This window comes from Pelodiscus sinensis, chromosome 2 (genome assembly GCF_049634645.1).
Source record: "Pelodiscus sinensis isolate JC-2024 chromosome 2, ASM4963464v1, whole genome shotgun sequence".
Lineage (NCBI taxonomy): Eukaryota > Metazoa > Chordata > Testudines > Trionychidae > Pelodiscus > Pelodiscus sinensis.
Window position 1 is genome coordinate 76188350 of NC_134712.1, and position 26551 is coordinate 76214900.

Genomic DNA, 26551 nt, shown 5'->3' on the forward strand with positions numbered 1-26551 from the left:
GATGAAATTACAGGACTATCAGTGGTATGCAACTTATTCAAATTATCTCCTGTACCAGGCTAGTAAAGATCATAATTGTCAGATGCAAATGAACACGTTGTGAGAGAATCAAAATGGCTTTTGTTAAGGAAAATCACTCTCAACACTATTACACTTTAAGAGAGACTAAATATGTGGACAAGGGTGATCTAGTAGCTACAGTGTAGCTGGACTTTGAGAAAGCCTTTGACAAGGTCCCTCACCTAAGGCTCTTAAAGCAAACCAACACTGGTAAGAGGGGAGGGTCCTCTCATGAATAAGTAACTAGTTATAAAAGACAAGGTAGAAACAAGTGATAGAGGTAATGGTCATTTTTCAGAATGGATATGCAACCACTGATGTTCCTCAAAGATCTGTACTAGGACCAGTGCTGTACAATATATTCATAAATGGTCTGGAAAAAGATGAAACTCCAAGGTGGCAAAAGACTGCAGATAATTATCTTGAGTAATTTTGTATTATGTTCAAAGCTGACTACAAAGAGTTAAAAAGGGACCTAACAAAACTGCCTGACTGGACAACAAAATGGCAGATGAACTTCAATGCTGATAAACGCAAGGTGGTGCACACTGGGAAACTGAATCCAACTATACATACAAAAAGATGGAATCTAAATTGGCTGTTCCTGCTCAAGAAAGATCTTGGGACCATTATGAAAAGTTTCTGAAAACACTCAATGTGCAGCAGCAGTCAAGAATGCTAGAAACCACTAATAAATAGGGCCCCACACACCATGAAAAACATGTAATGAAATGAGAAATCTGGTCTTGTGTGCACTTTTGCCCTATATTATAGGGGTTTCATGGGGGAGAACAGTGTTTCTCAAATTCAGGGCTCTGGTCTAATAGGGAGTCACTGGGAGGTTGCAAGGTATTTTGGGGTAAGGGATCACAGTATAGCTACCCTTCATTCTAAGCCAATGCAGAAATAAGTGGCCAGAGAACAGCATCTGTCAGGCCAGGCCTCCAGCTCTGAAGGTGGCATCCTGCCAGCAACAGCTCTGGATGTCAGATACCGTGAATAGTATAGTAATAGAATAGTCAACAGTAATTGAATAGTCGTGTAACCGCACCAAATATCATCAGTTACATGATTATTTGATAGCTCCCAGGGGCAGCCAGTGCATTCACAATTCCCTTTCCAAGGGAGCCCTCTGCCACCCCATGAGGGGAGCCAGTTTAAAAACCAGCTCCCCCACATGGTCCAGCTCCCGCCTGCTTCCCCATTCATGGGCAAAATTAATTGCCAATTTGTTAAGACCATATTAATAAGATTAAAAAATATCAAACTGCCACTACATACATCCATGGAACCCCAACACCTTGAATAAGGATGTGTTATGCTACAGAACAAGATCTGGGAGCTCGGGGAAGTCATCCAATCAAATAGACAATTACAAAATTAAAAATAGACAAAAAAGGAAGCACTAGACAACTAGGGATATGAACTAGTAACCAGTTACCCAGTAAGCATCACTGTTAATGGGTGATATTTACTGGGTAATCCATGGTTACCCATTACCCAGGAGTAGCCTCCTGCCTGCAACCCATTGCAGGCAGAGGTCCAGCCCTGCAAAGCTGCTAGCTCAGCCTGGGAGTCACCAGCCTCGGGCAGGCGAAGGAGAAGAAGCGGCAGAGGGGTGGGCTGCCAGCTTCCAGTCCAAGAGTCTGCAGCCTCGCATGGGGTGGGGTGGGCATCAGGGCTGGGACCCAGTAATCCATCATGGGATCAGAAGCAGCCAGGCTAGAGCAGCCCCTGCTCATGGTGCGGGCATGAGGCTGGCCATGGTTAATTAGTTAAAAGGTTAACTAATTAAAATGGGATTTTACATCCCTACACACAACATGGTCATCCTGTGTAACTTTCTTCTCAGGGAAGTTATGAAGGACAAAACTGTAAAAAAAGAAAGAAAGAAAGAAAAGTTCATGGAGGATAGGTCCATCACTGACTGTTAGCCAGGATGGACAGGGAGGGGACCCCAATACTACCAGAACTTGGGAGTAGACAACAGGGAATGGATCAGTCAGTGACTGCCTATTCTGTTCATACTCTCTGACATACCTAGCATTGACCACTGTCGGTAGAGCCCTGTGCTGACAAAATTCATATCTGTAGATGCAGTAGCCATGAAGCTGTGGGGCTCTAGCAACAAGCAAGACCAGCAAGGCCATGGCCAGCAGCCAAGCCAAGAATATCAGCAGCAAAAGAAGTTCCTGTGGCATGGTTATACTGCCCCCATCCCTACCCACTGGGGTGGGGACTATGCTCATCGGCAGCTTTATCTGGTCACACTACTATGTGCAAATGACTCACATGCTTCTGGACAGGAGTCCCTTCCATGCAATGGCATGCATCTCCACTCCAGGTGTGCATGAACCACTTGCACATAATGTGATATGGGACAGCTGCTGCTAAGTCTTGTGCCTGCCCCACGAGACAGAACTGTAGGCAATACAGCCTTGCTGAAGGAGCTGCCTAGGCTAAGTGCTGGATCCTGTGTGCAGCAGCCTGACATGCTGCTGCTTTTGCGGCTTTAGTTCCTGGCCAGGTGGCTGGACAGGGCCCTATTGGTCTCGTATATGTTGCTAGAACCCTGCAACTTCATGAATACTCACAGAACACAGGATACTGTGCTAAATGTACTGTTGGCCTGACCCAGTAGGATTGTCTTACTTGCTGCTACTCCAGTCCACTGCTAAAGCAGCAGAGTCCAATGAAAGTTTGCACGTTTTGGTTGATAATGCTTCTATTTCATTCTTAAATCCTGAAGATACATATCACCCAGTCCTGGTGACTTGTTACTTTTTAATTCACTGATTTGTTTTAGCATGTAGCACCTCAATCTCACCTATATTATCTAAAAATTAAGAAAAGAAAGCTAGCGTGCATGAAAAATGCTTCCTTATGTTTATCACGAATACTTAAAGACATCTCTCTTAAAATGTACATAGCCCAAACTAAGACTCAGAAATGCCATTGAAATTGCCCTCGTCTTCCATTAGATTTCATTAGTCTGTGTTATTACAGGCTTCCACAAAAGGACAAAGACCAGAAATTTAAAGCTTGGAGGCAAGAAGTCAGACAGCTAAATACATGATCTGAGCATCTGTGATGCTAAGCCTCCAACCCCCTTTGAGAGACAGGCCATTTACTAAGGGAACTCCCTTTAACTCCCAACATTTGAAACTATGATAAAAAAGTCACATGGCCTTATTTAGACGAGAACTTTTCCCTGGGCATTTATCAGCTCAAGTGTTTCTCTTGAAGTGAGCTTGTTTTATAGCACTTAAAATCCAATACAGCAGGAGCTGTCAGACTTCTATGACAACACTTTGCTTTTCAGGATTGAAATAGGACCTCCTAGTGCATTCTATCCCCATTTAATAACTAAAATTAATCAGCATTGTATCCTTCCCATTTCCCCCATTTCCCTTTTCCACCCATTTGCAGTTCTGCCAGCAATGTCTTCAAAGTACACCCAACCCCTGCTCCTAAGGAGCCACTTTTTTTGGGGGGTGGGGTGGGGGCTAGGGGGGAGAGGAGAGAGAATTAAGAAGCTTCATGAGGAGGGAAAATGGAGGAAACCTGGAAATACTGTACAGAGAAACGAATCCATGCTGACTACATATCAACAGAAAGATGAAAGATAAAAGTTCCTGATCACCCTTTGCCCCTCCTTACAACAGGAACTAGAACAGTACTTCAGACTCAAAGGGAGGCATTTTATATTGTGACTGCAGTTAGTTTGCTAGAGAAGTTTCACACAGCATCGAGCTCTCCTAGCACGTCAGCTGCCCCTTGGCATTGCGATGTGGGGGGGAGGAGGGAAAGAGAGGCACTGTAGAGAAAAAACAGGCAACTCACCTGGTGGGAGCTGGAAGTTTGCAGGCAGTTGTATTGTAGTAGTTTGGGGGGCTTTGAGAGCCACGGTTTGCGGAGCAGCCAATCTGGGACCCCCAGAGGTGTTAGGTGGCTGCTGGGCAGCGGTGACAGTGGCCACTTTAGCCACCAGAGTCCCCACGGGGGCCGTCACCACCCGTGACTGCTGGGAAACGGCAGGCACCAGGCTGATGGGAACCTTAGTCATTGCGTGGCTCAAGGCAACTGCCTGGCCCCCCGCGGGAGCGCCAGAGTCAGAAGCCGGGGACACCGTGGTCTGAGAGCAGAGCAGGGCAGGTGCCGGCTGAGCCCCACCGGCCCCGCTCGCTGCAGGAGCCGCCAGCGCCTGCTCAGCGTGCCCGGCGGGCATCACCCTCACCGGGGCTGCCGCAGAGGTGCTCATGGAGGAGGAGCGCGGGACCAAGGCGGGGAGGGCTGGAGTTTCCCGGAGCGTCCGCGTTATCCCGCAGCATAGCAGCCGGGAAAGGGGGAGGCTGGTTTCTTGGCGGCCGGCCGGATCCGGGGCTCACACGCTGCCTCAGCGCCCGGGCTGCTGCGGGCTGCTCCCGCTGCCACACTGGGGAAAACACATGGTCATCCGTCCCCTGCCGGCTGCGCACACGTGGGGCGGGCTCAGGGAACCGGCTCACGCTACTGCGCCTGCGCCCCCCGCACTCTTGGTGCCCAGCATATAAACCCGCCCCCGGGCGGCGGGCCCCAGCCATGTTTATAGAGCCACGCGGAGCTCCCCCGCCCTTTCCACCACGCACGCGCTGCAGGCGCGCGGGGCCGCAGCCAGGCTTTCCCCGGGCACTCTTCTTTCGGATTGGCAGCGCCGAACGAGCCTATAGGGCTGGGCCTTGTGGCGTCACAGGGGCCGCGTTCCAAACAGCTGGGAGGCTGGAGAGGGACGTGTGGGAGCGCTCTCCTAGGGGAGCGTTCAGGCTGCACGTTTGGGGTGCATACGACATTCCTTCTTACACACAAGCAAAGCAACAGACGCATTTCAGGCTGATTGAAACATTGGGGCGGCCGGATTTAAAAATCCTTGTAACGCACCTATTTTGGCACAGATCCCACGGGTCTCTTTGGGCAGGTCACATTAGATGAAAACAAAAACCCTGCAAAGTAATGAGCCATCTCTTTACTCCCGGGAACGGAGGAAGTTCAGCACATTGCAAACGGGCTTTTAAAGAGTGGTTCTTGTTCTGAAAAACGACCATATTAATCGCCTTCTTTTTATTCACCCCGCCTTGTGCCTGTGTAGACTCACAGCTGCTGATTGAGGTGATTAGAATGAGGTTTTACAGTCATCCCTGCAGAACCCACAAAGATAAAAGGAAACGAACTGGGGTATATTTCTTCTAGAGTGCCTTCAGTCATATATGCCTGTGTAAATGCTGTAAAAGCAATTGAGATGTCATTGAGGAGTCAACTTAAAAGACCATTTATAAATAGTAAATGCAGAGGTGTAAGTAAGATCCTGCTGCCACAATGATGTGCTTATGTTGCGCTCATTGCAGGACTAGACTTCAGGACTAGGATTTGGCTTGACTTTCAGATTCCAGACTGAATTTACAGAAAGAAAAACATTTTTCCAAATAAAAAATGAAACCTATTTTACTATGGAAGTCAATAAGAGACAAATGCAATTGTTCAGAGTGGAATGCTATTGTGTCTTAGTTTCCATTGCTTGTTTAACAGAGATAACAATATTTTACTAGCTTCGGAGGGTTAGCCAAGTTAGTCTGTAACAGGAAAATTTTTTAAAAACAACAAACCGTCTGATTTTACTACTGTGAGTAGGTTCTATTACAGTGGTATATTGAACCTGAAGAATAAATTGTGCCGGGATTATTGCCAGAGCCCCAATCCTGTGAATATTTGTGCATATGCTTTTTTTTTAAGCAAATAATTAGTGCTATAGAAGTAATGCATATAAAGTTAACTGAAAATATCAGCCTAGATGGAATTTTTCAATTTTATGATGGCTCCAAATGCAACAATTGCAGAATTCCTCCAGGACTAAACTATAAATTATTGCAGAATCAAGGCCCACTAAATATAGAACAATGAAATCAAGCATATGTAAAGTGCTATCAAATGCACAGAGTAAATAATTAAACTGCAGCAAAAGTGTTTCCATTGACTTCTCTCCTGGTGATATTAGGTGTTTTTTTAACCATAGTAGGTGCAATATTTTCAGACAGAAATATATGGTTTCATATTGAGAGTCCCTCATTTTTGCAAAGGCTTTGAGGATTTTTAAGGAAAATACTATAGAAATGAAAAGTATTACTTTGATAAAGACAAGAAAAATGAACACAGCAAATAGGCACTTGCCTGGAAAAGATTCAGTTAGCATCCACAAAATCTAAGTTTTCATTACAACAAATGCTAGTTCTGATGGACACAAAAACATGTAAAACATGCACTGAGTGTAAAAGGATGCAGTATTATTTTCCTAATGTGGAGGTGGATAGCTCTATGCTGATGTTCACAGATTTGCCAATCCGCTGCCTATTGAAAACTAATTAGAATCTTTCAATATTTTCTTTTTCTGTTCAAAGCTTTGGATTATTTCACTCTATTGCTGCTTGAAAACACTGAACAGTATGAGGGGTGGTCACTAGTGCTAATCACTGCAGAGGAGGACTCAAAAAGAAAGGTGAAGTGAGGAAAAAGTAGCAGAGACATTTATATCACAATAACCAGGAGAATAGGGGAGAGGTAAAGTAGTGTAATTCCTCTCACATTCCAGTGACAAAGTGATGCTATGGTGGGACAGGGGAACAGAGAAGGGATTCTCTCCTTCCTTCCAGCAGCCAGAGCAGATGTGGCCCATGTATATTTTTCAATGACTACACTAACTGGAGATGTATACAAAAAGTAGGCCTTAGGGCATTGTCCATGGACAACATCTATTTAGGCAGGGGGTGGAGCAGGTTTGTTACTTGGATACTACCTCTGTATCTTGGGGTCACCTAGTTTTCATTTGTTAGAAGGATTAATCCTCTCTTAAATGTTTAGTAAAATTTCAAAGACCCCTATGTGAATGGACCAGTGTGAGAGGATGTATGTAAAGAAGTAGGTGGACATGGATGGGTGAAGCAGCTAGATAAGCATGAGAGAAAGAGCTTTTGAAAGGAGAAAAAAGGAAGTAGACAACATAAATATAATGTGAAAAAAGTATCTGAAGATAGTGAAAGTAATGGAGGAAGTGACACTGAACATAAGAACCAAAAAGTACATCTAGCTCAGTATCCTGTCTTCCAACAGTGGCTACTACCAGGTGCCCCAGAGGGAATGAACAAAACAGGTAATTATCAGGTTACCTATTCCACCCTTCTGACAAACAGACGCTAGGGATACCATTCCTACCCATCCTGGCTAATAGCCATTAATGGACCTATTCTCCATGAATTTATCTAGTTCTTTTTTAAATACTATTAAAGTCCTGGTCTTCACATCCTCTGGAAAGGAGTTCCACAGGTTGACTGTGCATTGTGTGAAGATATACTTCCTTTTCATAAGTGCATTACTTTTAATTTATCAACATAAAATTTCACCTGCCATTTTGTTACCCAGTCACCTAATTTTGTGAGATCCCTTTGACGCTCATCACAGAATTCTATTAGTTTAGTGAGGTATGATTTTCCTTTACAGAAACTAGGTTTATTTTCTCCCCAACAAATTATATTCACTTATGTGTCTTACTATTCTGTTCTTTACTATAGTTTCAATCAATTTGCCTCGTACTGAAGTTAGATTTACCCGTCTGCTCATGCCAGGACCACCTCTACAGCCCTTTTTGAAAATTGGTATCGCATTAGCTATCTTCCAATCTTTTGGTACAGAAGATGATTTAAAGGATAGGTTACAAACCATAGTTAGTAGTTCCTCAGTTTCAAATTTGAGTTTTTTCAGAATTCTTGGGTAAATGCCATCTGGTGCTGGAAACTTGTTACAGTTTAGTTTATCAGTTTGTTCCAAAATGTCCTCTAATGTCACCTCAGTCTGGAACAATTCCTCACATTTGTCACCTAAAAACAATGGTTCAAGTTTGGGGATCTCCCTAACATCCTCAACAGTGAAGAGAGATGCAAAGAAGATAATATAGCATGACTGGGGGAAGGAAAGAAGTTTGGGGAGGGTGGAGATAACAGTGAGAACTCCAGAGGGAAAAAACACCAAAAAATTATTTAAGAAGTTACAGTAAAAAAATTAAGAGAGTTGACAGAAACTCTAATGAGCAAGGCTCGACAAATAATACAATCTACTTGCCCGTGGCAAATAGATTGTAACCCGGAAGAGCCGGGTTCGGGCGATCTGCGCATGCACAGATCGCCGGACAGCGCGGCTGGCGAGCGGGACTCGCCGTAGTTCAGCGAGCCCTGCTAATGAGTATGTAATTGTATTATTCCATTAAATTGCAAAGGGCATAGGCTGGGGGAACAGGTTTTATTCTTGGCTAGTCATATAATCCTTCGGTATATGGGTACTGAGTAAATTTTTCAAACTCCGGTTACGGTAAAAAGTTTAATCAGGCAATATTCATTGCCCAAAATGAAAAAAAAAAAATGCAAAAGTAAACCAGAATAGTAAGGAGTATGAAATCTGAATGTTTACAATTACTTCAGATTAATAATCAAGGCATTGTAATTCAGATAACAAAATTACCATTTTAAAACAAAATTATATTTTATAATTTTAATTGAATACAGCAATTCTTTGTCACTGTGTGAACCTTTTAATACTTGCCTTAAAATTCATCTCAAATGAGGGAGGATTGTGAGGATTGCTGATTTAATTTTATTCATGAACCTAATTGCAACAATTGCAAATGTATTTGAGGAATCAATTTCACCAGTTGAATTAAAATTATATTCTCATGGAAAAAATTAAATTATCATTACTAGATTTACCAGCATTCTGAATGCATTAAAGTGGCAGCATAACTTCACACCAGAGAACTTGAGCTTTTCAGGATGAATTTCCAAAAGACACAGCAAGCAGAGCAGTAAAAGTCGGTAAGGAAATTGAGATTCCATATAAAAAGGGCAGGGGAGGGAAATCTCTGACTATTTATTCTGGAAAGGAGACAAGTGAGAGAAGAGATTAAGCAATGGAAGTGGAGTTACAACTATGAATACAAATCAGGTATTTACTAAGGCCGTCAAGTGATTAAAAGTGAATCCTGAATAATTACTTGATTAAAAACTTGCAATTAATCACACTGTTAAAGAATAATACAATTGCATTTATTTAAATATTTTGGGTGTTTTCTCAATTTTCAAGTATATTGATTTTAATTACCACAGAATGCAAGGTGTACAGTGCTCACTTTATATCCTTATTTTTGCTTACAAATCTTGTACAGTAAAAACAAAATAAATAGTGCTTTTTAGATCACAAATAATGTAGTGCAATCTCTCTATTATGAAAGTTGAACTTAAAAATATAGTTATGTACAAAAATAAATGCACTAAAAATCATAGAATCATGAAACTTGAAGGCTCTTAGAGAGGTCACCAAACCTAATCCCCCTGCATTCATGGCAGGACCAAGCACCATCTAGATCAGTGTTTCTCAACCAGTGGTACAGTACCCTCAGTGGTACTTGAGAGAAGTCTGGAGGGGTACGTCAACACAACTGAAATTTGGAGAAAACTGAATTATTGTTTTAAGTTTTTCGGCACTTTTGTACTTTCTACACCCAAAAATTTCATCGACTGCCCGGCTACGATTACATTGTTTAAACAAATGTGTTGCAATGGTAGAAAAAAAAAGTGTCTGAAAACTGTAGGTACTGGGGGTACTTATTTTTTTTTGAAAAAGGGGTACTTTACAAAAAAAAGGTTGAGAAACACTGATCTAGATCATCATCCCTGACAAGTATTTGTCTAACCTGCTCTTAAAAATCTCAAATGATAGAGATTTTACAGCTTTCATAGGCAATTTATTCCAATGCTTAACCATCCTGACAGGAAGTTTTTTCTAATTTCCATCCTAACCCTCTCTTGCTACATTTTAAACCCATTGCTTCTTGTCCTATGAGACATTAAGGAGAATAATTTTTCACTCTTCTCCTTGTAACAACCTTTTAGATACTTGTAAACTGTTATCATGTCCCCTGTCAGTCATCTCTTTTCCAGACAAAACAAACCAATTTTTTTCAATCTTCCCTCATAGGTCACATTTTCTAGACCTTTCATCATTTTTGTTGATCTTCTCAGGACTTTCTCGAATTTGTCCACATCTTTCCTCAAATGTGACATCCAGAACTAGACACAATACTTCAGTTAAAGCTTAATCAGTGCAGAGTAAAGCAGAAGAATTACTTCTTGTCACTTATAGCACTCCTACTAATGCATCCCCGAACAATATTTGCCTTTTTTTTTGGCAACAGTGTTACACTATTGATTTATATTTCACTTGTGGTGCACTATGACTCCACATCCCTTTCCACAAAACTTCCTACACAACCATTTCCCGTTTTGTAGGTGTGCAGTGGATTGTTTCTTCTTAAGTGGAGTAGTTTGCAGAAGTCCTTATTGCATTTAAGGATGTAAATATTGATCAAAACTGTTAACCAATTAAATAATTTAAATGATATTGTTTAACCGGTTAACTGTTGGTGGGGGCAGGTCAGCTCGGGGGTGTCTTACTGTTGCTGCAGCAGGCATTTTGGTCAAGAGTGCTGAGGCCAGGGCTCCTGCGGTGTGGCTGGGAGGCAGATCCAGGATGGCCAGAACAGGGGCCACTGCTGTAACCCAAGGCTGTAGTGCAGTTGGGAGATAGAGTGGCTGGAGGTGCTTAAAATGAGGAACATGGCCAGGTGCTAGGCCTGTGGTGTGGCTGAGGGAGCTAGGGCAACTGGGGCCACTGAAACCAGAGCCATGGCATGGCTGAGAGCTGGGGAATCTGGGGCTGTAACATAGCCATGACCACCGAGAACCAGGATCGTGATGTAGCTGGGACCACTGCAGCATGGCCAAGTCTGGGACGGGTGGTCCTCTGGTGCCACTGCCGGTGGACCTTTTGGGGCTGAGGCTGGGATCTGGGGCTGCTGCACGTGGCTAGGTCCCACCTGCCCACCATACCACAAGACACATAGGTCTTGGGGGGAGGGATAGCTCAGTGGTTTGAGTATTAGCCTGCTAAACTCAGGGTTGTAAGCTCAATCCTTGAGGGGGCCATTTAAGGATCTATAGGAAATCTGTCAGGGATGGTACTTGGTCCTGCCATAAGGGCAGAGGACTGGACTCACTGACCTCTCAAGGTCCTTTCCAGCTCTATGAGATAAGTATATCTCCATTTTAAAGGTGAATATAATTTGTTGGGGGAAAAATCAACATAGTTTCTGTAAAGGAAAACCATGGGGGGGGGGGGGGAGTCAACAAGCATGTGGACAATGGGGATCCAGTGGATATAGTGTACTTAAGATTTCCAGAAAGCCTTTGACAAGATCCCTCACCGAAGGCACTTTAGCAAAATAAGCTGTCATGCAATAAGAGGGAATATCCTTTCATGGATTGATATCTGGTTAAAGCGGAGAAATAAATGGCCAGTTTTCAGAACCAGTTAGCTTTTTGCACTTTCATGAAAGACTGCAATATAGTACTTGTACGAGGTGAATTGAAAAATATTTATCATTGTTACAGTGCAAATGTTTGTAATCAAATATAAAGTGAACAGTGTATGCTTTGTATTCTGTTGTAATTGAAGTAAGTATTTGAAAATGGAGAAAAAATCCATAATGTTTAATCAATTTCAATTGGTATTCTATAGTTTAACAATGCAATTAAAAGTATGAATAATTATAATTAATTAATTGCATGCATTAACTGTGATTGACAGCCCAGATATTTATTAATGCAAATGGGTAACTGGGTGAATAATTGGCTATTTGTGCACAACCTCAGTAATCATACAGGCATATTTTAAATTCACACCTGATGTCACAAATACCACCTCCCCATGTCTTCTCTGTCCTCTTGTACTGATTTTTTGTATGGGTGGACTTATCTGCTGAACATTCAGGTTGGTAGACTTCAAGCAGTATCTTAAATCTGCACATTGTCTTCATAAATGTCAGAATAAAAGAACAGCCATAATACAGTAGAAATTTACAATAACATATCTACAAACAACAGGAATTGATGGTAAAAACTATATTCTAAAGAGTTTGCTAGAAAATAGTTACCAATAATAAGCATCAACTTGATTTAGCCATGAGGTAAGACAACTGATCTATCTCAGGGAAACTTGTTCTTTCAAGAAAGTTTCTCTGGTGGTATATCTGCCAAACTTGGTGCACCCATAGAAAACCAGCCAATACAGCACCTAAAGTGGCCCAGTGAGGTGACAAGGTCATAGGATTATGAGAACCACATTGGCTGGGGTTACAGTGCAGAAGAAGAAAGGGAATAGGATTGTTGAAGTAAAACAGGGAAGTAAATTAAAGAGGGATAAACTAAGGGAGAGAGAGGGTTAAAGAAAGGAAGAGAGGAAAAAAATAATAATGATGAGAGAAAGAAGTTGGGCGACTGAAAAGTTGCAATAGTAAGAGAAATTCAATTAAAAATATCCCTGAGAAGGGGTGCAAAGCACTAAAATGTTTAACTGTGCTACAAATATATTTTTAGTGAAGTGATAGCCTTTCTGTGTTGTTACTGCATCAACCTTGTACACATCTTTTATTGGACCAACTTCAATTGGAGAACAGAAACTGGTCCAATAAATGATAGGCTTCATCAGTTAAGATTTTGAAAGTTAAATATAATACAAATGTACTAAGAACATACCATTCATTATCTCGTACAATCCATTAACAGGAGAAAGGTGTTTCTATCATTCAAACAGCGGTGCAATTCAATGTATTCTGCTATCTACCAGAGAGCAGCAGTGCAACATGCTTTGAAAAATGTAGCAAATTAAACTGTCAAAACATAAATCAGAACTTTATTGAATTCTTGATTTGCAATGCATATGTAACAGTAATAGCATGCAAACACAAACTTATCAAAGTTGTAAAGTTACATAAGAAAAAAATTGAACATTTGGAAACCTTTAATACCTTGTACAGAGATATGCCAATCGTTTGGTGATAATTGCTTACAGGAAGTTTGGCAATGCCTTTTAATGTTGAGTATGTAAACAATAAACAGACAGAGGAATGATAAGGTGCCAAAACCTGCCTGTTTGCACACCATAGTGAATATAAGCTCATTAGGACTAGCACATTTATAATTGGCAGGTTTCAGAAAACCAGAGAATTCAGTAATGAAAGAGACAAGTGTATTCAGCAACTGTAAATATTCTGATCTAGTATTTATTAAAATGTTTCCAAAGTTTTAATAAACAGCCATCAGCATTTAACTGGGATTTAAATACTTTTCTTCTTTTTCTTTTCAGATTCTTCTCTTTCCTTCTCTATTTCTACAACTTGTGATTCAATATCCTTTGCACTAAACATCTGAAATGGAACACAGGACAAAGATTTATATAAAGTGTAAATGCTACAGATTCCACTGACAATTTTATAATCCATAGATTCAGTTACATTTTGGAGCTATAAAATGTATTCCAGAAGAGTTTAAAAAAAAGTTCAAAAAGTTCCTGAGACACAAATTGATAGAACCAGTCTTTTGTGATGTTTTTGAAGTCAAGATACTTGTTTATAAAGATTTGCATTTATTAACCTGGAAGGTTAAGAGACTGACAGGTATGATAATTTTCCTTACAAGTAAATTTTCAGACCAAATATTGAGAGAGAGTTGTAAATCTGTGCTAGTCCACTAACATTAACTTCAACTGCAGAAGGTAATTTAGTGTCTATACTGGCATAAACATAGGCTTCTTCAGTACAGACTGGCAATTGTATCAATTATGTGTGAGGGTTTCATTTTATTGGTCTGTTCACTAGCAATTTAAATGAGTTTTGTGGACACTCATTCAGACCTCCAGTTGGACTCAAATCCTAACAAACTCATAACTGAAATTAAAGGCAAGATTTAATCTCATAACCTCCTTAGTTCTTTATAAATATGTTGTTACCCAAACTTTCAGATTGGTTACAAGTGTTTAAAATCTACACAACAGCTTTGAAATAGCAAATATAAGAATTAAAGCCATATTCATGGACGGAGGTGGGAGAAGCCATCTACTACAAGAGGGAGATGTTTTCCCACGATATCTATACCATCCTGATAACAGAAGGAGAGGATACTAAGGTCCACTTTTATTTATGACAGGGATGGCAAAAATAACTGGCCCTCCTAGCCACATATGACAACCTTCAGAAGTTTGGGAACCAAAATGCAACGGTTGGGTTTTGAGCCCCATGAGAAGTCACCGAGGGGTCTCAAGGCTTCAGCCTTGCACCTGCTGAAGCACTAAGCCCTGGTGAGTGCACCCCACAAGGCTGAAGCCCTGAGACACCCCTTCCCCCACTAGGAAGAAGCTCCTACCCACCACTGCACTGCAAGGCAGAGGGCCCCGATTCTCCCCAGTCTTGTAAGTGGAGAATAAGGGAGGGGGCTCCACGAGCCACACTAAGGCTATGTCTATACTACGGAGCTTTATCAGAAAAAGGTACGCAAATTGCACTCCACAATTTGCATACCTTTTTCCGATAGCTTTTTTGGAAGAGGCTTTTCTGAAATTTGGCCTGTCTACACTGGGCCAAATTTCGGAAAAGCCTCCTCTTTTGGAAGAGCCCTTCTTCCTCGTGGGAGGAAGAAGACAGGGCTTCCGAAAGAGCATATCTGCTCTTCTGCAAAAAAAGGCAGAAGAGCAGACACATTCCCTGGATGTGGCAGAGTTTTTCCAGGAAACCCCATAGTCTAGACATAGCCTAACTATAAAAGTGCAGAATGTGGCCTATAAGCCAGTTTGGCCACCCTGATCTAAGTACCACCATGTACTGTCCTTTCAAATGGTCAGGCAGTGTCCTCATTTATTCTGAAGCCTGGAACTAAGTCTTGCTGAGCTGATGCCCTTTCACATCACCCCTACCTCTCCAAGTCTTCATAGATTTATTGCTATCACTCTATCTTTGAAAAGGACATACATAATTTTTGGCTACACTTCTGGCCAGTTATCTTCAATTGACAATTCATTATTCAATTCACCATTGTCACACAGAGGATTTACTGAGCTAGAGTTGACAGGATGTGGGTGTTTCTGCAGGAAATGGTGATCATTGCTAAGGGTGTAATGCTGAATGTAGTTTGTAGAGGATGCATTTATTCCAAGAGTGTACACACCATCATTTACAAATCAACCCTTTTAACTTTGTTGCCAAGAGTTTATTCTAGAGCTGAGCTTCTTTCAAATGAGGCAAAAAGAATGAAACGTAGGGAGGTTTTTTTAATAATAGTGTGTCATTTAGGACTGAGTACTAAATATTTCATCTTAGTAAAATTCCAGACAACTCAAACTGTTAAAATTGCTCAAAGAGATTATTTAGACTTATCGATTATAGGGGTAATGTAAAAAAAAGAATAGAGTTGTTTATTCCAAAAGAAAGTAAATACTGTTTGGAAAGCTTCTTTTTTTAAAAAATGTTCATGCCTGGAGTCTGCCTTTTCCACAGTAACAGCTTCTACAAAATGTTTGGAGTCATGAAATATTTGCCAGAAATACTGCATTGCAAAAATGTAATTTATCCTACACACAATACAGGAAAGTATGATTTTATATGCTTTCCCAGAACTGTTTCCCGCACTGAATGTGTCCAACACAGCATTTCCAAGCACAATATGAATTATCAGCAGTTACTATAGAACTCATAGCATCATCAGTCTATACAGACACACAACAGAAGTCATGTAACATTGTTTTAGCAGATGTTAGGGATATTTTACACAGCCCGTTGAAATGTACAGGTGTAAACTGTAATAATTTTTGCCAAAATATTCTGTATAGGAATTATTATTATTTTTTTATTCCTGTATAATCAATAACTCATACCTGCAGTGGTTTGTTTCTCCTTATTATTGCAAGTTCAATGTTTTTTCCACCAGATTGCACAACCTAGGATACAGAATGTTATTAAAAGAATAATACAAAATGAAAAACAACAAGCTTTTCTGGAAGCATTATTTTTAGTATTCTACTGGATTACATACTTCTAGCAGAGCTCTTATTGCTAATTTGATAGCTTCCTTGTCAGTTGCTATAGCTTCTTCTGTGTAATTCTTCTCCAAAAATTCACGCACACTTTTAGCATTGCGACCAATTACATGTGCCTGTAGAAGACACACAGTTATGTATCTCACTAAGATGTAATTAATTTGCCTTACCTAATCTAACCCATGTAGATCTGCACACTTTTCTTACATGATTTGGCAGTTCTTCCCATCATCACTCATGTGATTTGGGTTTTGCAGTATTTGCCAGCAAAGGTTTTATTTCACTGTTTCCATGAGGAACACTGCAACATTTGCAAGATTTTCAGGACTAAGTATTTAAGGTGAGAAGACAAAACAACATAATAAACCTTAATTTGAAGTTCTTTAAAAATATTGTTAGTGGTCCTAGGTCTTGTAATACCCAAGGATACAAAAATAAAATATTAAAACAGTGGTTCTCAAGCTTTTTCACACAAGAACCCTCTTTTCCATAAATGGACCACCCTCAGGCTTCCCTGCTGTAACAGAGTGGTCTCCCCCTCTAAGGCCCAGGGGCAGCAGTCCTGTGCAATTTTCAGTCCCAGTTGGGAAGGAGCCAGGTGATCCCTATAATTGGAAATAAAAGGCTTGAAAGTAATAAGCTGTTTTAGAGCAAAACAGAGAAAAAAATTAAAGTCACAGTAGTTTTTAATGACCTTTAACTCATAATATTGGACCTACTTTCTTTAAACTTCTCTCATATGTTTTCTTTTGCTTTCAGACTAAATATGGTAATTTTAGGCCATGCCTCCATTTTCCATGGAAAAGGTAAGGAGAGTTTGAAAGTCAGCCTTATAATGGAATCTGGATTCAAGATTTACTATAGAGCGGTTCTCTCTTCATAATCAGGGACACCACATACCCAACCACCATGCAGCATGTTTGCCGTTGTATATATTTTTTAAAGTATTTTTCTTATTTTTGTTGTAGATTCACTGCTACTTTAACTACAAGGTTAAGGGTACATCCACACAGCAATTCAACACCAGAAGCCCTCCACTCCCCCAGGTTAGGTGACTTGGGCTGTGGGGCTATAAAACTGCTGTGCAGACGTTCAGGCTTGAGATGGAACCCCTGTGATTGGGGATAAGGGGAAGCAAAGTTTCAGATCCAATCTGTGGCCAAATACATATGCAATAATTTTTAGCCCTGCAGCCCCAAGTCAGCTGATCCAAGACCACGGCTTTGTTCCAGGTCTTTTATTCCAGTGTAAAGTACCCTAAGTTAGTTTTAATGGCTCACATAACTGAAACTAGCTTGCTGAAAGCAGGGAACAGATTCTTTCGTTCTGTGGATCCACACTACAAAATGAAACATCAGACTTCAGTGTAATACACTGTCCATGAAAATCTTTGCATCAAGATATATACATTTTTGGAATATAGTTTATGAATTAAGTCGAATTTACCTTCCAAGAATGATATGTACCGGATGGGTCTGTTTGATACAGTCTGGGACTACCATCATCATCAAAGCCCACAATCAAAGCAGAAATACCAAAAGGTCTACGTCCATTGCTCTGTGTATAACGCTATGAAAAAAAATGTAAAATGTTAACGCTCCGTGAAGTTAATATGTGCTAGACTGGTAACATTTTTAAATAGCATAAAACTGAAAAGGATCTATGCAGCAGTTTAACTGATTATTAATAACATACTATTAGGAGAATGCAATTGCTACATATTTTGGGATAAAATTCTGCCCTGTGTTATATTTTACTACTGGGTGAATTCTGCACCACTGTGCATGCGCAGAATTCATGTCCCCCACAGATTTCTTTGCTTCTCTGCAGAAAAATGTCCTTCTGACAGGGAAGCAAAGAGAAGCTTCAAGAGCAGTCATGCACAATTCCCTATGGCTATGTCTAGACTACAAGCCTCTTTCGAAAGAGGCTTTTTCGAAAGAAGCTTTTGAAAAAACCTTTTTCGAAAGAGAGTCTAGACTACAAGCATATTTTTCGAAAAAGCGAGCTACTTCTTTGAAAGAGAGTCTAGACACTCTTTCAAAAAAAGCAGTTTGCATTCAACAGCGCCTTTTTTCGAAAGAGTACTTTCGAAAAAAGGCGTTATTCCTCATAGAATGAGGTTTACCGTGATTGAAAAAACTGCCGCATTCTTTTGATTTACTTTCGAAAGAACATGGATGCAGCCAAGATGCAGGTGAAGTTTTTCGAAGAAAGGCTACTTTTTTCTAAAAAACCCCGTAGTCTAGACACACACTATCAGTGCAGGTAATTTTATTAGGCACCTGGAGCAGCCAGTGGAAAAATAAATCAGTGTGGGGTTAGGGACACCCTAGGCAGTGACTCTGACCCTGAGCTGGAATTAGAGGCTTATCCCTGCTGGGCTGGAATCAGGGAAGAACAAGACTTCTTCTTCCCCTGCAAGGACTAGTTGAAGCTGTTGCAAACCATCCCCCAGATGAAAGCAGCTCAGCCTCCTCCCCTGCTTCCTGCCCCCCATTGCACCTCATCAGGGTCACCGTACAGGGGAGCTGCTGCTCTATCCATCAAACCCCTGTGCATCTGGACCTCCCATATCCAGATACTCCTGCCAAGCTTCATCCGGTATATCCAGAAACTCCCTAGCCCTCCATATTTAAACCTCACCCCACTGAATCTCAGCCCCTGGAGCCACCCAGACTACTCCCCCATTCAACTCCCTGCACTCAGTACACCCCCCCCTCGACAAGCCCTATCCCCTGCATCACTGTCAGTGCCCATATTCAGATGTCCACTCAACTAACCCCCAACTAGCTGCAACCAGACTCCCACCCCACCCAGGCCTATTACCCCAGTCCTCTGCCCCTGCTGAGCCCCAACCATCTTCATCTGGAAGCCTCTGCAAAGTCCCACTGCCCCTGTACCTGGAAACACTCCCCCGATGAGCCTCTGTGCATTCGTATCCTCTTACACCTAGATTGCCCCCCACAGAAACCCTCTCACTGCACACCTAAATTTCCCCACTTGAATCATGCCTAGCTAAGCCTGTTTGCCACCCAACTGTTTCACCTGTGATAGAGGGGCAGTGCCCAGGGTGTTTCCAGGGCAGGCACAGGCCTTGTTTTATACCAGGATCAAGTGCAGCTTCATCAGTGAGTCTATGTCTCAGGGGTTGGAAGTGGGGGAGTTGCAGGGTAATCTCCCACCTTCGTGCAGCCAGTGGCTGGAGCCTCTGAATTTATTTATTGACAAATAAAACTTGCGGAATTTTAAAATACAGTGTGCAAAATTTTTATTTTTTTGTCATAGAATGCTCTCAGGAGTAATATTTGTACAGCCGTAGTGATGTTGCACAGGAGTAACTGACAGCAGAATCTGGCTTTTAGTGAGACACTAAGTACGCAACTAGGATAAACTAATTATAGGAATTAAAAATAAACAGATTGCTTTCAAATATTTTATATATGAAGCTATTGCAAATAGAATGCAGGGTATTGTTATCAGCAAATTTCTACGGATATCTCCCCATAGACTTATGATTGATTAGTCTACTCCTGAATTTTCTGCTAATATTAAGGACATTTTGAGTAAAGAATCTGCACCTGTAAGTGTTATCTGAAATTCAGCCTTTCACATCATTTAATACTAATCTGAAAAAAGCTTTTTTTAATTTATTTTTTGTCTTCGCTTTTGTTATACAATAATATATTTTCATTTCCAACTAAGCTAGGAAAGACATGAAAGCGACTAAAGCACATGAGGCAGAGCACGAATGATATTCACAGATGGTCCCCAAAACAGAAAAGCTAATAATGGAAACTACATCCTTGTGGAAAATACTAATAATACTTCTATCAAACTGTATTTACATTCTCAAAAGTCCGCTTATTAAAAATTTAACCACGCTCCCATTTTTACTCATATCCTGAAACTGGCTTCTGTTTCTACGGCTGTGAAATAGAAGCAGTGTGTTTGCTTTTAAATAGTGTTATCTAAAGGCCCGTATAGAAAACTAACAGCACTAAGCAAGACACTTACCTGTTTTAAAGTTGCTATGTAACGTGTTATATATTCTACTGTGACTGGATCCTCAACAGTAAGTTTATGGCTTTGACACTCCACGCGGGCTCTGTTAATTATTATTCTAGCATCAGCAGTCAGACCTACAGAATCATAGTTATCAGATATATTACAACAACAAAAATATTCTTTATTTATCAAACAATACATGCATCATTTAAGAAGCTTTTACTTCAGTTTCAAAAAATTAATTTGCTCAAAATCTGATTAACAAAGACATAATACAGGCTACAAATATAACCCAAATTATTCTAAAAAAAATAGTGTTTAAAATAAGCATTGTTGTAAGAAATGCACAGTTCAGGACATGTAAATTTTTAAGATTAAGGTATACATATTTACTGAGCACTGGCATTAGCAGCAAAATCAAATCAAGTTTTCAGTTTCCCTTTAAGGTATACTGAAGTTTAGTATATTTAAAAAGTAAGGCTATGTCTACACAGCAGCATTATTTCAGAATCAGTACATTATTTCAAAATAAAGTGCATGTCTACACAGGAAGCCATTATTTTGAAATAACATTGAGATGGAGGACTTCTTACTCTGACTCCTGTAACCCTCACTGTACAAGGAATAAGGAAAGTCAGTCAAAGAAAGAGTATTCTTCCTTCGACCTCCTGCTGTGTAGATAGCACCAAAAGCCTAATTAAGTAATGTTGACTTCAGCTATGCAACTGAAGTAGCTAAAGGTATCTTAATTTGACTTTCGCCCTGCTTTGTAGACATGCCCAATGTGAAAAAGTAGTTTCTGACAGTACAACTACTTTGAGCATTTTGCCAAGTTTTGTGTTTTTACAAACTGATTTCTGTTTTTTCTCCCTTTTCCTTTGTGAATGTCATTTTCCTCTGTCTGAGTCAGTCTACAGAAGGGCCATCCACAAAGTTTGGTCAATCACACCAAAGCACACAAACTGAGAAGAAAAGAAAAACCAAAAGATGAAAACCTTGCTCTCTCCTTTGCTTAGGTATAATAATCTTCCATGTCCCCTGAAAGAATAGTAGGCAAGACATTTTGAGACAGATGCTTGATTTAAGTTGACAGTGTACCTTTAATTATCAAGTGGTCAACTGAGAATAAAGACTTATTTTTTACTCCTTTTTCAAGAATAAAATGCACCCTTATACTGTCTTCAAAATATCCTTCCACTCTAATCTCTCAGACCTCAATCCTGCAAGCACCGTTGGCTTAGTGGGAGCTGGCTTAAAAGCCAGTTCCCTGCTAATACTGGCTCTCCCCTGCCCCCTGCCTGTATGTTGCTGCCTCTGCACTGTTTCCTCTGTGGGAGGCTGCTCTATGGGAGTCAGCTCCCCACATGTACTGGCTCCTGCTTGCCCCACTGCCTCAGATACAAAGGCAACAGGGGCGGGGTGTGTGTGGCTGCTTGTAACCAGAGGGTTAACTGATGAGCTCAGGTTCATCGATTAACTGTGTACTCAAGTACACGTTAACATCCCTACTTTTTATAAAGTAAGGGTAGTTAGAGTGTGCATATGACTAATCATGTTCTGAGTATGTGTGTACACACACACACACACACACACACACACACACACACACTTTGAATATTTAAGGACCCTGACTGATCTTTCCCTTTTTCTTATATTCTGTTGGTAGAAGTTTCAGTTGTTTATGCAAACTCACACAATCTGCGGAGGCAGGCCCAACAGGAGAAGCTATAGAAACTTCAGTAGTCCTAAAACAAACAATGGGAGGGAGAGCTCAAAGGAGAACCACCCCAGCCTAAAAAGGAGGGGTTTCAGAGTCTTCCTATGGCTCCCTCTCTTTTCTTCGCTCTCCCTGCAAGCAGTGATAGGGAAGGAAAGGGAAGCAAACCACTGAGTTCCTCTTCCTCCAACCTTTTTAGAAGGTGGATGTTTGTCTAATTGCCCCCTCCCCCCGAATCTACTCTGTGGGCAGAGCATTGCCTTGTACCTTACACCAGTTGCCTGTCTCATGCATGGAATGATAGAAGGGTATTTCTCCCTCTCCCCTCAGAAAGTGATGGACCCAAAAAAGAACAAATGGGATAGGTGTGATTTTCCAGTCCCATGATATCTCTCCCATATTTATGGGTGTGTTTCCAATATTACCTCCCCTCTTTTTTTGGTTTTTTTTTTGTTTGCTGGGGATAGTCACAGGCATGATATTGTCTCTTGGTCTGTTTAAGGCTATTACAGCCAATCTACAGGAAGCCTGCTACCCCAATTGGCCAAATCATATGATCTACCTGAGCAAAAAGGGAAAAAATGAAAGGGTCAAACCCTACATGTTCAGAGTTTAGTAAAAGAACAAATTATTTCCCACCAGCCACATTAAAAACAAAACAAAACTTAATTAAACAATGGTTTCTGATCACTGCATTCAAATCTATATAGTAAATGTGAAACCCTGCATTTCCCCTTATCAGATTTCTGAACTATCCTGACCACCTCCGTGATATATTTCTTAACATATATCTGCAATAAAATATTCCACGGGACAATAACTCTATAACCGATACCTGCAAAAGCCATGCAGACATGATCATCAAGTGCACAAATCTTTCTCACAGTTCTTTCTTCCTGAAGATTGGCAACAGATTTTCTCTCTACTCCCAATACAACTATGTCTAGCCCTCGAATTCCAACCTGTTAAATAATTAAAATATAATCAAGCTATAGAAACAGATTTTTTTCATTATTAACAATATAATGAAGACAATAGGAGTACTTGGGGTAAAAATTTACATTTTACATTTACATGGCATTTTACTTTACATTTAAGCCGCCAAACTATGATAATGCCATTATGCACACCTCTAATTCTTTGCAGAATAAGAGCTCTAGATTGTTACTGAGTACCATAATAGTGGACAATATAAGTAATAAACAATAATATTTGACTCTGTTAGAAAGGAAGATGATATGGTGTGTATTCTGCCATTTTAATTATTTGTCTTACATATTATCTGCATTGCAATAGGACCTAGGTATCCCAGTCATGGACCAGCATCTCATTATAGCAAATGCATTACAAAAAGACTATTGGCGTCCACAGAATGTACAATCTAGGTAAAAGACAAGTTACAAAAGGTGAATATGATCAGACAAATAGAGGAGCAGAAGAAAACAATGAGCCAATATTGGTGAGTGTGATAGCCTTTGGTATCAGAATGCTAGCTGCCTAACCGATGTCAGATATTTTGTAGGCATCATGATGAGGAAGAGCTCTAAAGAAGTATTTTTTAGAAGGATAAAGATGTTTATGGGCTGCTCCAACCACATGTAAAGGATAGGCATGTTAGTGTGTAGACGATTACATGATTAACCAAAAAGCCTTAGCTTATCAAATAATCATATTGACTATATGCAACCCATCTCTTGCTGCTGCTGTATGGGGGGGGGGGAGAGGAAGAGGGAGAGAAAGAAGGAGGTAGGAGCCAGTGCCCATGAGGCATGCATGCCAGCTCCAGAGCTGCATTCAAATGCCCCCCAGCTCTCCCCCCGGCACCCACATGTAAACGTGTAACTGCTGAAATTTCCAGTAGCTACATGTTTACACAAATAAGCGATAGTTAATATCCCTAGTATATATCTCGAAACAACCCCAACAACATCCCTCATCCCAAGCAGGGATGGCAAGACTCAAGACCTGATGCCATACCCTCCATTTCCTTTCTCCTCATAATTTGAGGAGTCTCTTTGTACGTCCCTGGAGCAGGCCACCCCACCAAAGTGCATCACTCCAATGCACACACAAACCCCTAACTCTCCCTGATAAGGGAGTCTCTCTTCCAGCCCCGCCCTAGGGACTCTCTTCCTCTGCTGCTCCTTGGAAAAGTCTCTACAATGGCCCCCCATGGGTGGAGCGTCTACCTCTCCATGGGGGAGTTTATTCCGTATCCCAGCCCCTTCCTCATGGGGCGTCTCTCCCTAGCACACCCCTAGGAGATGGTGAGCCAAGAGCTGCCTCTTCCCTGCTGGCAACCGAGCGGGAAGGCGTGGGTGGGTGGGGAGGCAGGGCAGGCGCTGCAGGGGGCTGGGGCTGGCTGCGGGGCGCACTCACAGCCGTGGAGCCCTTCTTCACCGCCTCCTGGGCGTACTCCACTTGGAAGAGGTGCCCGTCGGGGGAGAACACGGTGATGGCGCGGTCATAGCGGGCAGCCATGCTCCTCCTGCGGCGCGCTAGGGACGCCGCTCTCGCTTCGCGCACCTGCCGCGCTGGCTCAGGCTGCCGTTCGCTGCCTAGGGGGCGCGCCCGCTGCCGGGAGAGGCTCTCTGGGCGCTGCCCTGCAGGCTCGCTGCCGGAGCCTGCCCCTTTGTTTTAGAGGGAGGGCGCACGCCTTGGGCCTCTGGCTCTCCTCTCCGACGGGCGTGGGTAGCTTCCAGCCCCCCCGCAATACGGCACCGCGCAAACCAGCCGCGGAGAGGCAGTGGGAGACGAGAAACTAGTGTCACTTCATTGCAAGTGGATATAGGAGGACAGGAGCTGCTGGGTTGTTGGAACAGCTTTGGCTGGTCACCCGAGGAAGAGGCCTGGGCATGGCTTGCGCTCTAGCCGCAGGGCCAATGAAAGAAAGGGGTCACTTACCCAACTCTGGCTCCTCATTATAGTGATAGTCAGCGGCTGTTGTGTTCTTTTTTAACGCTAGAGCTTCCCCTCCCCATTACAATAGTCTGTTCCTCGGTAGTCCCACGCCCGTACCCGTGGCTTTCCCGTATGCACAAGTACCATATGAAAACAAACACCTCCCGCCATTCCCCAGCTCCCCATGCCCACAGGGAGATCTGTTTTGCCACATGTAGGACTGCGGCCCATATTTGTATTTTGCATTGACATTCTGTTATTTATTACTCCAACATCTGTAAACAGCGGCATCAAACCATTGACAATGGTGTTAGCAGACCTTGGTTCAATTCCTCGTTCTGCCACTGCCTTGCTTGTGACCTTGGGCAAGTTACTTTTCTGTGCCTCAGTTTCGCCACCTGTGAAAGGTCGATAAAGATACCAACCTAGCTCGTAAAGTTGGAACCTCTATATATTGTGTATAGGGAGGGCTGGCAAGAAAAGAACTCTATTGTAATCTTTCGTAAACTCCTCTACTTTCAGTCACTTAACTAATTATAACATTTTATTCCCAAATTGTGCAATTTGATCCATATGTGCAGATCTGATTGCAAGATCAGGTTAATACTAATAATAATGAGAATTCTTTTATAAATAAATAATGAAAGTTGGAAATAAAATGATGTGAAGACTTCTCAAGTGGAAAATAATAAATGTACATTCACAGCATTTCAAGATTTCAGCACAATTTTTCAAATTGCTTTCAAGTACAGTAATACTCAAAGCATATTTGCAGAAATATTAATATGTAGTTTCTTTTCTGTGTTCTTTTTGGCACTGAGGTATTATGCAAGAGAAATGGTACCAATGATTATTGATACTGACAAAACTAATGCTGCAATCTATTTTTGGTCAAACATAGCTATGTATTCCTTGCTTGTGTGTTTCATTGTATCATTTATCATTGGCCATTTATTATCAAATGAAACAGATTTTTTTTTGAAGATAGTGATTCTGAGATTGTACTATATAAATTAAAGTCCATAACTTAAAAGTGCAGTGTGAAAATGCTCATAATACTGTACAGCTCTGATTATCCTTCTGAGATTAAATAAAAGTAATATAAAAAGAATATAAATAAAGTGGATCGAATAGAAGAAAACCAAAAGGTCAAACAAATAGGATAGAGTTAATACCTGGAAGCAGCATCAGACTGGGAGGCAAGAACTTCCAGGAAAAAGAGAAAAGAGGGATCTGCAAAGATGGCATAGACCAGCGGTGTCAAACTCCCAACCTGGGGGCCATCTACGGCCTGAGCACTTCCTCAGTCAGGCTCTCAAAATTATTTGAAAAAGTTATTTAATAAGGCCCTTACAGCGCTGGCCCAAAGTGTTTGTGGGGGGAGGGAAGGAGGACATGGAGGGACACACTGCAGCCCCCAGGACCCAAATAGTCAAGTGATCCCAGTTGATAGTAATGCATGAGGCATCAAGTAGAGAAATTTCCAGATCTGGCTTAATTCTAATAACGTGGCTGGAGCTTTGCAGGAAAAAAGCCCTAATTATCAACAAGCTTGTAATCAAATCAGGAAAATTAGCATCACTGATTTAGTCAGTTTCACAAAATGAGTTAATAGTTTCATAGCTGAGGTCTATGTATGGGGTGGCTCTGTATGTACCTCCCCTAGGTCACAGGGATGTGCTGGCTACAGAATGGAGCTAGCAGCCAGAAACCACTCTAGCCCTGCTGTGCTCCTGGTGGTGGCAGTGGGACCTCCTCCCTCCCCCGGTGAATTTTAAATAATCTGGGGATGGCAGGTGACACCTGCGAATGTGCAGGGGAGATGGTATGTGTAGAGGCTAAGAGCCAGGACTGGGAGACACATGGGAG

General features: G+C 41.6%; 2 protein-coding genes across 7 annotated transcripts in view; both read right to left on the reverse strand.

The window, feature by feature from the left end:
- TAF4B (TATA-box binding protein associated factor 4b) overlaps nt 1-4724 on the reverse strand; it is a 121043-nt gene extending 116319 nt beyond the window's left edge. For 3 of the 4 annotated variants that reach the window (XR_012901517.1, XM_075920812.1, XM_075920813.1), the window contains exon 1: nt 3904-4723. Coding sequence is in view for 3 of the 4 variants with exons in the window: in XM_075920812.1 (XP_075776927.1) it covers nt 3904-4321 (418 nt within the window). In the remaining variant the exon portion in view is untranslated. Of the gene's footprint in view, nt 1-3903 lie in introns of all 4 variants that reach the window. The other variant, XM_075920814.1, reaches the window with a different exon arrangement.
- Nucleotides 4725-12866: 8142 nt separating this feature from the next.
- On the reverse strand, nt 12867-24747 carry PSMA8 (proteasome 20S subunit alpha 8). Of its 3 annotated transcripts, none has more exons than XM_075920816.1 (7): nt 24686-24747; nt 22617-22743; nt 20074-20198; nt 17503-17625; nt 16053-16172; nt 15895-15957; nt 12867-13396 (listed from the first exon to the last, which is right to left on the reverse strand). In XM_075920816.1, exons 1-7 carry the CDS (start codon nt 24701-24703, stop codon nt 13307-13309), a joined length of 666 nt encoding a protein of 221 aa, XP_075776931.1. In that variant the 5' UTR covers nt 24704-24747; the 3' UTR covers nt 12867-13306. The 3 variants fall into 3 exon arrangements, with proteins under 3 accessions (XP_075776931.1, XP_075776930.1, XP_075776932.1); XM_075920815.1 differs by lacking the exon at nt 24686-24747 and adding an exon at nt 24161-24617; XM_075920817.1 differs by lacking the exons at nt 12867-13396; nt 15895-15957; nt 16053-16172; nt 24686-24747 and adding exons at nt 16185-16661; nt 24161-24621.
- Between the last annotated feature and the right edge of the window lie 1804 nt (nt 24748-26551).

Coding starts and splice junctions, on each gene's coding strand:
- PSMA8 (XM_075920815.1), bottom strand. CDS start 24,262: ATGGCTGCCCGCTATGACCGCGCCATCACCGTGTTCTCCCCCGACGGG. Junction 20,199..22,616: donor TGTCTGCATGGCTTTTGCAG/GTATCGGTTATA, acceptor ATGATTCTGTAG/GTCTGACTGCTGATGCTAGA. Junction 16,173..17,502: donor GTACATATCATTCTTGGAAG/GTAAATTCGACT, acceptor TGTCTTCTACAG/GCACATGTAATTGGTCGCAA.